Source organism: Mirounga angustirostris, unplaced genomic scaffold (genome assembly GCF_029215605.1).
Source record: "Mirounga angustirostris isolate CCGP_5_RB_7025 unplaced genomic scaffold, mMirAng1.0.hap1 SCAF_5, whole genome shotgun sequence".
In the NCBI taxonomy this organism is placed as follows: domain Eukaryota; kingdom Metazoa; phylum Chordata; class Mammalia; order Carnivora; family Phocidae; genus Mirounga; species Mirounga angustirostris.
Genome location: NW_026991713.1, coordinates 57,320,551 through 57,332,994, shown reverse-complemented (window position 1 = coordinate 57,332,994; position 12,444 = coordinate 57,320,551). Strand labels below are relative to the sequence as shown.

General features: G+C 54.7%; 1 protein-coding gene across 2 annotated transcripts in view; it reads left to right on the top strand.

Moving 5' to 3' along the window:
• The window catches only part of LRP1 (LDL receptor related protein 1), a 79,910-nt gene that overhangs the window by 23,692 nt on the left and 43,774 nt on the right, over positions 1–12,444 (top strand). For both annotated transcript variants that reach the window (XM_064591057.1, XM_064591056.1), the window contains exons 7-16: positions 1,943–2,105; positions 2,187–2,409; positions 3,408–3,597; positions 4,062–4,205; positions 5,382–5,618; positions 6,773–6,953; positions 7,842–8,064; positions 9,407–9,608; positions 9,894–10,019; positions 12,229–12,369. In XM_064591057.1, the coding sequence (XP_064447127.1) occupies positions 1,943–2,105; positions 2,187–2,409; positions 3,408–3,597; positions 4,062–4,205; positions 5,382–5,618; positions 6,773–6,953; positions 7,842–8,064; positions 9,407–9,608; positions 9,894–10,019; positions 12,229–12,369 (1,830 nt within the window). The remainder of the gene's footprint in view (positions 1–1,942; positions 2,106–2,186; positions 2,410–3,407; positions 3,598–4,061; positions 4,206–5,381; positions 5,619–6,772; positions 6,954–7,841; positions 8,065–9,406; positions 9,609–9,893; positions 10,020–12,228; positions 12,370–12,444) is intronic.

Sequence of the window (12,444 nt, the reverse complement as noted above, 5' to 3'; positions counted from 1 at the left end):
ACCCGCACTTCCCAGGCTGCTCTGCCTCTCTCTTCCCCCATCAGCAGGATGAGCCAGTACTGGGAGCCCAGAGGAGACAGTGCTTGAGCTTGGGGGTGTGTCAGCAACCACAGGGGCAGTGCCTCTTCTCCGTGACCTCCTTCTCTGGTCACCTTGAAGTGCGGCTTAACGGGGGGGTGGGGGGGGCCTGAAGAGGAAACCAGTTTGATGAGAGCCCCGAATTGGCTCTTGCTCTTCCTCCGGCGGCCTAAGTCCTGTGACTGTGAGTCAGTGTCAGGGCCTGGCCAAGTTCCTTGGGAGCCACGTTCCTGTTCCCTTTGCCCCCACCCCCACCCACTGTTAGGAAACAGCCCCTGAATCCCTGTGGGTGGGGGCAGGATTAGAAGGGGGTTGAGCAGAGCGTCTAGTTATTATACCCACAGCTCTGTGGGGGCAGAATAATCCCTACTGGGTTTGAGTGGGGGTAGTGTGTGGGAGTAAGTTGCAGCCAAAGGCAGGTGGTCCACAGATCTCTTTACCTATTGGGGCAATTGGTGGAGGTGGAGTGCAAGGCAGGGGTCCCGAGGAGTCGCTGTCTTAGGAGATTCCCAGTTTGCAAGAGGCGTTACCTCTGGTGGTGGTAGTTGGAGGGGGCAGTGAGTGGATGGGAGCCAGTGGGTCTTAGAGAAGAGGAGTCCGAAGAGGCCCGCAGGGGTCCCTGTCCCCAGATTTCCTACTGTGCCCTACCCCTCCCCTCTTCAGTCCTTTTTAGCCTCTCCCATCTCCCCCAGAGATGGCATAAACTGAGTGTGGGCACCTGGTCTCCATCCTCCTCTCATCTTCACAAAGCTCCCCTTCTTTGTGAACCATGCCTCAGTTTACTTTCAGAGTCCTTTTATGGCCCTCCTCCTATGTTCTCTGTCCTCCAGCCCTGTATGTTATTCTCTGCTCCTTCCCACCCTCCCTAGGATAGGAAATTGAGCAATAGGGACATTGAAGAAACGGGAACGGGGGTGAGTAGAGGAAGTTTGGCCTATGTCACTGGTTCCAATCTTTTGATACCATGGGCCTTCCCTTTTCCATGTCTATGGGTGCCATATTTTGACACACTTTTTTCTCAGATGGAATTTATTTATTTATTTATTTTAAAGATTTTATTTATTTGACAGAGAGAGGCACAGTGAGAGAGGAAACACAAGCAGGGGGAGTGGGAGAGGGAGAAGCAGCCTTCCCCGCGGAGCAGGGAGCCCGATGTGGGGCTCAATCCCAGGACCCTGGGATCATGACCTGAACCGAAGGCAGATGCTCAATGACTGAGCCACCCAGGCGCCCCTCAGATTGAATTTATTAATGGTGTGCCCTGCTTTTCCATTTTTAAGAGTCACACAACATGTACGTGTCTGGTCAGTGCCCTGGCTGGCATGAGATAACTTGACTTACCATATAACGTTGATGAAAATCCAGCCAACATCAAACGTGCGTGATGTTTTAGTTAGCCAGAGTGCTGGTATCTCAAGTAAAAGCATATGTAAAAATATTGGAATGAACTTGGGGACCTGTCCTCACTGCCTTTTGGTACCCCAAGAAGATGGTCCCGCTCAGGGAAGGGCTAGAGCTGGGGAAGCTTGTCCATGAACTAATCAGCCAACATGGACCGAGTGCTTCCTGTGTGCGGCGCTGAGCTCGGTGTGTGGAGCAGGACTCTGTGGGAGGGCACTCGGACATTTGTCTTTGGAGAAACCAGATAGAAACCAGCTAGGAAAGATGGCAAAGAATACAAGGCAAAATGTGCCCTTGTCAAGAACTCCCACAGGAGCTCAGCGAGGAGAGACAGCTATAGCCTACGTGGTGAAGGAGGTCGCCCCAGAGGAGGTGGGCTTCCAGGGGTGGGTTCTGCACCAACAAGGGTGGGCATGTCTGTAGGAGGACCTCCCCCCATAGCTCTTTCGTTCACATTTTCCAGACGTGGAACAGATGGCCATCGACTGGCTGACGGGCAACTTCTACTTTGTGGATGACATCGATGATAGGATCTTTGTCTGCAACCGAAACGGGGACACGTGTGTCACTTTGCTGGACCTGGAGCTCTACAACCCCAAGGGCATTGCATTGGACCCTGCCATGGGGTAAGAGGGGTGGGCCGAGGCTGTGGTGGAAGGGAGAGTGCCCGATGTCCAGAGCCCAGTTAACGTGCCCTCTGCCCACAGGAAGGTGTTCTTCACTGACTATGGGCAGATCCCAAAGGTGGAGCGCTGTGACATGGATGGGCAGAACCGCACCAAGCTGGTTGATAGCAAGATCGTGTTTCCTCACGGCATCACGCTGGACCTCGTCAGCCGCCTCGTCTACTGGGCCGACGCCTACCTGGACTACATTGAGGTGGTGGACTACGAGGGCAAGGGCCGGCAGACCATCATCCAGGGCATTTTGGTGAGGGGAAAGCTTTTTCAGGGCAGCCATTCCCTAGGCCTCCCAGTGAGAGGGAGGATGACATGGGAGCACGTTTGCCTTCTGGTGGGAAGCGGGGTAGACATGAGCCCCTCAAGGAAGGGAGTGGATATGGCTTCTACTCTGACGGAAACAGGTCATTTTAGAGACATCTTTTAATTCCCTTTTCTCACTTGATCCTTACAACAACCCCTGGGAGATAAGCGGGCAGGTGTCTCAGTTCCTTTTTGGCATTAGAAAAAGCAGGGTTCAAAGAGGTTAAGAGATTTGTCTGAAGTTACACAGCTGGGAAATAGCACTGGGACCAAGTCTAGAAGCCCTTCCAACTCAGAGATGGCACCTCCATTCTGGGATCATTGAGGTGACCAACCATCCCTGTTAGCCCTGGACATGCCACAAACCAGCAAATCCCTTTGTCTTGGACAAGCTGGAACAGTCAGTCACCTTGGATAAGTTATGTGGGTAGCAAGGGCTGTTACCAGGCTTGCTTGGGGCAAGTCTGTCCTCTCAGTCTTCCCAAAGCTCGTGGCTAGAGTTGGGCTAAGAATGTCCTCCTTTGGACAGAGTTTAGGGCCCAACTCCAATTCAGTCCAAAATGGTTCCATTATCCACTGTATGCCTGAGCCTGTGGGGGACGTGGTTCCTGCCCTCAAGGGGTTTGAGCAGAGTGGATGGGATGAGTCCACAAATCACCAGTCAGTGGATAATAGCCAGAGAGATGGAGCGTGAAAGGTGAGCCTGTGTCTGGTTAGAAGATCCCAGAAGCTCTTCAGAGAGACGCTCTGTGAAGGATGAGTGGGATTTTGACAAGCAAAGATCTCAAGAGCCGGAGGATACAGGAGGAAAGCGTAGAGTTAGACAGTTGTGGAATGAAGTGGGCAGTGCAAATAATGAAATTTGGATGGGAAACCGAGGGGCTCTCCAGGACAGAGGGAGGATTCCCTTCTCTCATGCTGACCATTCCTACCTGCCCGTCTCAGATTGAGCATCTGTATGGCCTGACCGTGTTTGAGAATTATCTCTATGCCACCAACTCGGACAATGCCAATGCCCAGCAGAAGACGAGCGTGATCCGAGTGAATCGATTCAACAGCACTGACTACCAGGTCGTCACCCGTGTGGACAAGGGTGGTGCCCTCCATATCTACCACCAGCGGCGTCAGCCCCGAGGTGAGTGGGGCCCCGCAGCCCCTGCATGGACCCTCCTGTGGGAATGCCCGGTTCTCTCATATCATGACTGCTTCTTATAGCAATCCATCCCGGACTAGCTCCCCTGGCCCCTCAGCTTCCCCTGCCAGCCCCTTCCTGCCCCTCAGCCTCTAGATCCCACCTCCATGGAGCCCCTGCACCCAATTCTGCTCAGGACATAGGTTGCTCCTCCCAGTTTCCTGGCTGCTTCAGAGTAGAAGCACCTGACCACGGGCAATGGTGTGACTCTCTCCCCTGGCCGCAGAAACGGCCACCTGCAAGTCTGAAGGCAGAGAAATCCCAGTCCTGTGGCTTCTAAAGCTTCAAATGGGACAACAGGTTTAAAGACCACAGCAGGAAGGAGTGTGGTCAGACCTCAGGAAGCCTTCCCGAAGCCTGGGCACGGGGGCTCTGGAGGGGCCTGACCAGCTCTCCCCTGCCTGCAGTGAGGAGCCACGCCTGTGAGAATGACCAGTTCGGGAAGCCAGGCGGCTGCTCCGACATCTGCCTGCTAGCCAACAGCCACAAGGCACGGACCTGCCGCTGCCGCTCCGGCTTCAGCCTGGGCAGTGATGGGAAGTCATGCAAGAGTGAGTGGCCGCGGGGGGGGTGTGCCCGCTGGGATGGGGTGGGACACGTCCTTGTCTGCCTCCCCACAGCCAGGCCGTTTCTGTCTGAGATGCAGAGAAATGAAGGGATTTACCCATTTCGCCTCTAGTGGGGGGCCGAGACGGAATTTGAACCCACATCCAAGAGCAAGGCTTTTCCCATTACCCTCCTCGGGCTCTGTAGAAGACTGTCAACTGGCCCATTCAATTCATTCATTCATTCATTCATTCATTCATTCATTCATTCACTCAACAAATACCTCGTGAGCACGGGCTGTGTCTGGTGCTGTCCTGGCCATGAGGATTCAGCAGTGACAAGATAGATGTCATCTCTGCCTTACGGAGCTTATAGTCTGGCAGGGGAGACAGACGAGTAAAAGTTACTCCAAGTGGTACCTGGTGTTAGGAAGAAAACAGTGGAGCACAGGCCTGCTGATGGCAGTGAGGGCCCCAGCTGGGGTGGAGTGATCAGGGAAGGCTTCTCTGTGGAGCAGGGATTTGAGCCAAGTTCTCTATGAAGGGAGGAGTCGAGTCACGTGACCACCTGAAGGCAGAGCCCTCTGGCAGAGGGGATCAACAGTGCCAGGCTTCAAGGCTGAGAAGGGCACAGCATGAATGAGGCGAGACAGGAAGGAGAGGTTGGACGGGATTCGAAATGGGACGAGGAGCTCTTGGTGACTTTCCAGCAGAGAAGTGACGTGATGTGCTTCACATTTGTCAAAAGATCATGCTGGCTGGACGCTGGGTAGAGGATGAACAGCAGGAGAGTGGCAGGAGGCTCCTTCTGTGGTGTAAGCAAGGGGTGGTGTGGCTTAGATAAGGATGATAGGAGTAGAAGTGATCCAGCGTGATCAGAATCCAACATTTTACCACGGAGCAGTGAGCACCTAACTGAAAACCTCCTCCTGGCTATTGCACCATCTCCTACCCTTAGACTGGCAAGGCAGACCCCCCAGGGTGCTGTCCCTGGCCTTTACATGTTTATGGATCTGTCCATGTGACCCCGACCCCCTGCCATACCCATACCCCCTGGCTCAGGAGAGCTGGGGCATTGCAGCCTCTTGGGCCGTGGCCCTGGAGGCAGGGTGGTAGTGTGTGTGTGTGTGTGCACGCGCACACACGTGCCTGACTTTGTGCCCCTCCTTGTGCCTGCCCTAGAACCAGAACACGAGCTGTTCCTTGTGTATGGCAAGGGCCGGCCAGGCATTATCCGGGGCATGGATATGGGGGCCAAGGTCCCGGACGAACACATGATCCCCATTGAGAACCTCATGAACCCCCGGGCCTTGGACTTCCATGCTGAGACTGGCTTCATCTACTTTGCCGACACCACCAGCTACCTCATTGGCCGCCAGAAGATCGACGGCACTGAGCGGGAGACCATCCTGAAGGACGGTAAGGGCCCCCGAAGTGAGGGCTGTGCAGCTGGGACTCCCGAGGGACACCCACCTGGGAAAGGAAGCCACGTGAGGCCTGCGCATCGCCTTCTCAGCGCCCTCTCAGCATGGAGAGTCCCCTGCTGACTGGCTGGCTGGGCCGGTTGGCATGGAGATGAGGGGATAGACAGATTGACCCCTGTGTGACCCCCTTCTTGGCTGAGCTGGAAAGAGGCAGGAGGATGGATGGGTTAGGCAGCGTGGGCCGTCCTTGCCAGCCCTTGGGAAAACTCGGGGTCTCTCTGCCGTCGGCTCTGAGCTCCAGAGCTGCACACAGGACACAGCCCAGGGGAGGCCTGAGGCCTTGAATAGAGCAGCCCCGCCAGCACCTGGGTGCCCACAGAGGGCCTGCACAGCCCTCACAGCCACCAAAGCTGCTTGCTTATTTGTCCTGCGAAGAATATGTTTTGGGACCTGAACCCAGTTTTTCCCTCTGAGCTGCTTGGGCAGGACAACACTACATTGTCTCCTCGATTTCCATCTGCCTCTGAGCTCCTGAGTTCTGCCCCTTTCCTGCTGGGTGTCAGGAATTCCCAAACCTGCACTTGGGCCCCCAGGACAGAGCTCTCTACCCAGTGAATCTGGCTGACGCCCAGTTACTGCTCCCCACCCCCCGCAGTTCTGCTCATTGAACCTCAGCAGTCAGCAATCATAAGACTTTGGGGAAATCAGAAGTAACTCATCAGGAAAAGATTGGGGTTCCCTATACCAGGGGAGCTGCTATGTAAGCTTGAGATGAACACTTTGGCTAAGTGAAAAATCACTTCCTAATTTATTCATTTTGTTAGCTCAGGACTTTTGGGCCTGGGATGTTGTGTCATACTTGTGCCCAGAACCACACGCACCCCAGCTCACCCCAGCTCAGGCTCAGACAGGCCCTCACATGAGAGCTTGCATCTGCCACCTAGGTTCACGGGCTGCCGGCCGCAGTTTTGAGAGCCCCAGGGCCTCAATGCAGTCTCCTCAGCTCCTTTTCCAACCCCCCACCCCAGCACACCCACCGTCTCGGGCACAGGGTGCTCCCCGCACGGCCTGGGTGTCGGGTTGCTCAGAGGCAGGCAGTGTTGAGGTTCCTTTGAGGCTCTCCGTCATGGCCCCCTTCACTCCCTGCAGGTATCCACAATGTGGAGGGGGTAGCTGTGGACTGGATGGGGGACAATTTGTATTGGACGGATGATGGACCCAAGAAGACCATCAGTGTGGCCAGGCTGGAGAAGGCTGCTCAGACCCGAAAGACTTTAATCGAGGGCAAAATGACACACCCCAGGGCCATTGTGGTGGATCCACTCAATGGGTGAGTCTCCCCAGGGCCTGGGGGTGGGAGGAGTCAGGAACTGTGGGTCTCAGAACTGGGAGGTGAGACAAGGAGTGTACAGGGGAGAGCAATCTAAAGTGGGGTGCTGAGGCAGGAATCAGAGGCTGAATGGGGGAAAGGTGCCCCATCTTCAGGACAATGAGAGTGATGCCTTAGACACATACAGAGAGATCTGGTCCTGTCACTCCCAACTTGGGGCCCCCTGCGGGCTCCCCTCGCCCTTGGAGTGAGATCCACATTCCTTATCAGGCCTGGGCTCCTACAGGATCTGCCTGCATCCCCTCAACCTCATCTGCATCTCTCTGCTACCCTAGGAAATTCTGTCCCCACTGCCCCCTGTCTGTTCCTCAGACCCCCCAGCTCTTCCTGCCTCAAGGCTTTTGCTCTGGGAGTTGCTTTGCCTGAAGCTCCCAGACATTTGCAGATCTAGCCCCTTGTCCACATTCACACCTAGGCTCAAATGCCGCCTCCTCGGGGAGGCCTTCCCCAGCTGCTGCCCAGTCCACTCCCTATACCGTCATCCTGCTTCATGCCCTTCCTGGTTTTTCTCGACCTCCAATGTGTGTCACTTTCCAGTTGACTTGTTTCTTGTCTGTACCCCTGGGTGGGATGTGATCTCCATGAGAGCAGGGGCCTTGTCTGCCTGGGTCTCCACTGGGTCCCCGAGTGCCAAAACTGTGCCCAGCTCACAGTAGGCACTCGACAAATACTGGCTGAGTGGAGGAATGAATGAAATGTGGGGGCGAGGGTGAAGTAGGCAGGAAGCCCCTGGGAGGAGCTCTGGTACAGCATACGTGGATCGGGATCACACAGCAGGCTGCCGAAGGCAGCGGTGGCCCATGGGTGCTGACCAGTCACTGCCCACAGGTGGATGTACTGGACAGACTGGGAGGAGGACCCAAAGGACAGTCGGCGAGGGCGGCTGGAGAGGGCCTGGATGGATGGCTCACACCGAGACATCTTCGTCACCTCCAAGACAGTGCTATGGCCCAATGGGCTCAGCCTGGACATCCCAGCGGGGCGCCTCTACTGGGTGGATGCCTTCTATGACCGCATCGAGACCATACTGCTCAATGGCACAGACCGGAAGGTGGGCAGGCACGCACCTCTGTGGGGGTGTTCTTGTGTGCGTTGCTAGGCCACGTTTGTGTGTGGATGGGGCTTTTTTTTTTTTTTTAAGATTTTATTTATTTGAGAGAGAGAACAAGCAGGGGTGGGGGAAGAGAGAGAGGGAGAAGCAGACTTCCCGCTGAGCAGGGAGCCCCACGCGGGACTCGATCCCAGGACCCCGGGATCGTGACCTGAGCCGAAGGCAGACGCTTAACCGACTGAGCCACCCAGGCACCCCTGGATGCGGCTTTTTGTGTGTGAATGTGTGGGCATCTCTGGATCTAGGCCCGTGTGCTTCATGCATGTCCACCTCCGTCCCTGTGGATGTGCGCCTCTCTGTGCTGTGTGTGTTACGTGTCCTATTGCCTGAGGATCGCCTCTCCAAGAGCGTGTCTGGGACTGCATGCTGTCTGCAGGCTTGGCCACTCATGCGCATACCGGAGCGGACAGCGCGTGTGCATCTCTGCACGTTTGTGCCCCCACACACAGCACACTTTGGTGTGCGCCTGCTGTGTTTGCCTCTGTGCAAGTGCAGGACTCCTAGAGACGGCGTCGACACGTGCTTTTTCACTGGGTCGGCCTTATGCTTCGGGACTCATGTGCATATCTAGGCATGTGGACTGAGCCTTTTCCTGGTATAGAAAGCCCTTGATGATCTGGCCTCTGACTATCTCTGTGGTCTCATTTCTCCCCCTGTTCCCTGTACCCTGACATTTGAGCAAGTGACACAAGACAGCTTGGAATTCCCGGCACATAGCGTACAGGGTGCAGCCCCCTGTGCTATTGCTGACGCAGTTTCCCCACTCCTCCTCCCCTGTCCCATGGCTCAGGAGCCACCTTCTCCGGGATGTTGTCTCCAGACCCCTCTTCCAGCCTGGATTACCGCGTGTGCCCTCCATGAGACAATAGTGGCTTCAGGGCAGGGACGGTGTCTTTTTCATACCATAGCTTGACCCTTAATAGATCCTGGCAAATGTTTGTTGAGTGAAGAAATGAACAGATGAATTTTGGCTGTCTGCTCAGTACTTTGTGTGTGTGTGCGCGCATATACCCACGTTGGAGGGATATGAATGCATATGAATGGATCCAAGGGAGGATAGTGTGGACAAGTTCCCCATCAGCATCCTGCTGGGTCCAGGGTCTGGCACCTCAGTGCGTGCAAAGCTGTCACCCTCATTTCCCTAGGCTCCTAGGCTAATGGGGGAAACAAGACCCACACCCAGGACATGGACACATGAATGAACAAAATGTTAATCCCCCCGGGCCCTCCTCAGGCACCCCATTTCTCCTCAGCTCCTCAGTAACCTCCCCTCCATTCTTAGATTGTATACGAGGGTCCTGAGCTGAACCACGCCTTCGGCCTGTGTCACCACGGCAACTACCTCTTCTGGACCGAGTACCGGAGTGGCAGTGTTTACCGCTTAGAACGGGGCACAGGCGGCGCCCCCCCCACCGTGACCCTTCTGCGCAGCGAGCGGCCCCCCATCTTTGAGATCCGCATGTATGATGCCCAGCAGCAGCAAGGTACCGCCTGGGGCTGGGGCCAGTGATCGGGGGGGTCCTGGATGGGGAGTGAGGCTACTCGGGGCGGTGGGGGTGAAGGCACTCCCCAGGGAACCTAGGCTCTGAGTTTTGAGGCCCTGGAGAAGAGAGTTTGATTGTCTTCCGCGTCTCCCTCCCTGTCCCGTGCCTCCATGTTCTCTCCAACATGCTTATTGTCCTGTCGTCACTGCCTCCCTTTCTGACTCCTCACTTGAACGTGACTTTTCCCTGTCCTCGCCGGCCCCTCCCTCGGCCCTGCCTTTGTAGTGGGCACCAACAAATGTCGCGTGAACAACGGTGGCTGCAGCAGCCTGTGCCTGGCCACCCCTGGGAGCCGCCAGTGCGCGTGTGCTGAGGACCAGGTGTTGGACACAGACGGCGTCACCTGCTTGGGTATGAGGTGCCCAGCCGGGGTGGGAGGCCCGGGAGCAGTCCTCAGCGGGAGGGGGCCGAAGTGTCCAGTCAGAGATGAAAGAGGCAAAGGAGACCCTGTGGGGGCAACAGGAGGCAAGGGTTGTGGTGAGAGAAGGCCCTGGGGGCAGGAGGGCGTTCGGGGAGGACCGGGGATGGGAGGAATTTGGGAGAGCACAAAGATTAGGGGAAACTGAGTGATGACCAGGACAGCTTTGGAAAGAGGAACACATCCTTTTACATTTGTCGCCCCTGGATTAAAGTAATATAACAACAGTTTTAAATACTGGAAATTAGAGAGGGGGGAAAAAAGCCCAAATCCCACCAACAGACCCCAGTGTATTGTTAGCAGTGTGGGGAAGGAACACCATCTCTTCATGACCAGCTGGGTTACATGGTTGGGTTTAGATAGCTGAGATCATACTGCACATAAAATGTCTTCCACCCTCTTGGGCTCATATATGTCACAGCATTTTCTGTGTTATTGTTACATTATTTTAAATAGGCTCTTCTTAGATAAAAGTAGGTCATGCTCATTGTAAAAAAATAAATAAATGAACAGTATAGAAAAACATAAAGAGAAAGTACAAGCCACCCCAAATACCACCATCCATGGATGTCACTGTTACCATTTGGGGGGGACACCCTCCCAAGCAGTTCTCTACGTGTTTACCTTTACTTAAACGGAATCGCGCTCCACCTGCTGTTCTGTTTTCTGCTTTTTGTCACTCAACAGTAGGTCATAGATACGTCAGCAGAATTTTTAATGACTGAAATATATTTCATTAGTAAACGGTCCTTAATTTTCTCAACCATTTCTCTCTACTGCAGGATGTTTAGGTTGTTTTTTTCTTTTGTTATAATCACAGCTAACATCGATTTCTTGAGCACAGACAGGAACTAAGACAGGATTATAAGCACTTCCCGTGCAGTAACTTGTTTACTCCTTAAAATATTCCTGTAGGGAGCGTGTATTTTATTAGCCCCAGTAAACAGATGAAGAAATTGAGGCCCAAAGTCCAAATAGGGATTTGAACTCAGGAAATCTGACCCAGAGCCTGTTTTTTTCATCACTTGCCCTGCTATTTCCCACACCTTCCTGCCTTCCCATATTCTGGATTGTTACCTTAAGATAGAATCCCGGAAATGAAAATGAGTCAATGGGGCCTTAGCAGACAGCTAAGGAGTGACTGAGGCCAGGTGGAAGGCAAGAGCATTGGCCAAGAGGGAAATCAAGTGGCCAGCGTGATGGAAGGATCCACACAGACATTGAAATCCTTGAGAATTAGAGCAGGAGAGAATGGGGGAAAAGTGATACCAAGCCAGGAGCTAAAAACCCTTAAGATGCCAGGGAGTGGCCTGGGGGCCCGTAGAAGTAGGGGTTGGTATAGTCTAATAGCATGAAAGTCAGCGCTGATTTTTCAGGAAAGAGAGAATAGTCGGGAAGCAGTAGCGAGGAGCAAGGTGACACATACCAAGGCCCAGTGGTCCAGGGCCGCAAGAGAGACAGTCGGCACCCACGGGATGCACAGAAGTTTCAGGGATTAGAGCGGGGATGAGAGATGGTTGGGTCAGAAAGGCATCCAGCAGAGCTCAGGGTGCAGGGACAGGGACCGACATGGGAGTGCTGAGCTTCTTGACGTTACCCATGCAAACACAGACCAAGGACATAGTGATTTTACTGCTGAGAGCTCAAGGCAGACAGGGGTGGTGAGGTAGGAGTGTCAGGGGACAAGAGGGTGCAGTCTGCAGAGTTCTGGGGCCTGTGTTCACTCCTTCTGGTGGAGCTGATGCATCTGTGAAGGAAAAAGCCCAGGGACCAGGATAGGGCCCTGGGAGTCCCAGAGGTGACTTCTAAGAGGCAGTTTGTGGAGGAAGCGGGTGAGGAGTGGTCTTCTCAGTAGGGACAAAAGTAACGGGGCGGGGGTGGGGCTCCAGGCTCTCTCGGAGGCAGCTGGTCTCAGGTCATACTGAAGTACTGAAAGTATTCAAGTAAACATCACCCTTGTGGCTTGAGAAAGAGCTGCACTTTCCATCCAGATTATTTGTTCATGAAGAATTACGCCCTAGGAAAAATGACTCTCGGGATATTATTTAAAATAATACAACAGGCAAGCATAGTACAGAGAGCAGAGCCCCTGCCCCATGACCTGGGTCTGACTTTCCCCCCACACCCCTGTGGTGCCTGCAGCGAACCCATCCTACGTGCCCCCACCCCAGTGCCAGCCGGGCGAGTTCGCCTGCGCCAACAGCCGCTGCATCCAGGAGCGCTGGAAGTGCGACGGGGACAATGACTGCTTGGACAACAGCGACGAGGCCCCGGCCCTCTGCCGTGAGTCCTCAACCCCCCTCCCCAGGGGTGGGGAGCACGGCAGGCCTGCAGGGCAGCAGGTAAGCGAGCTGGGCC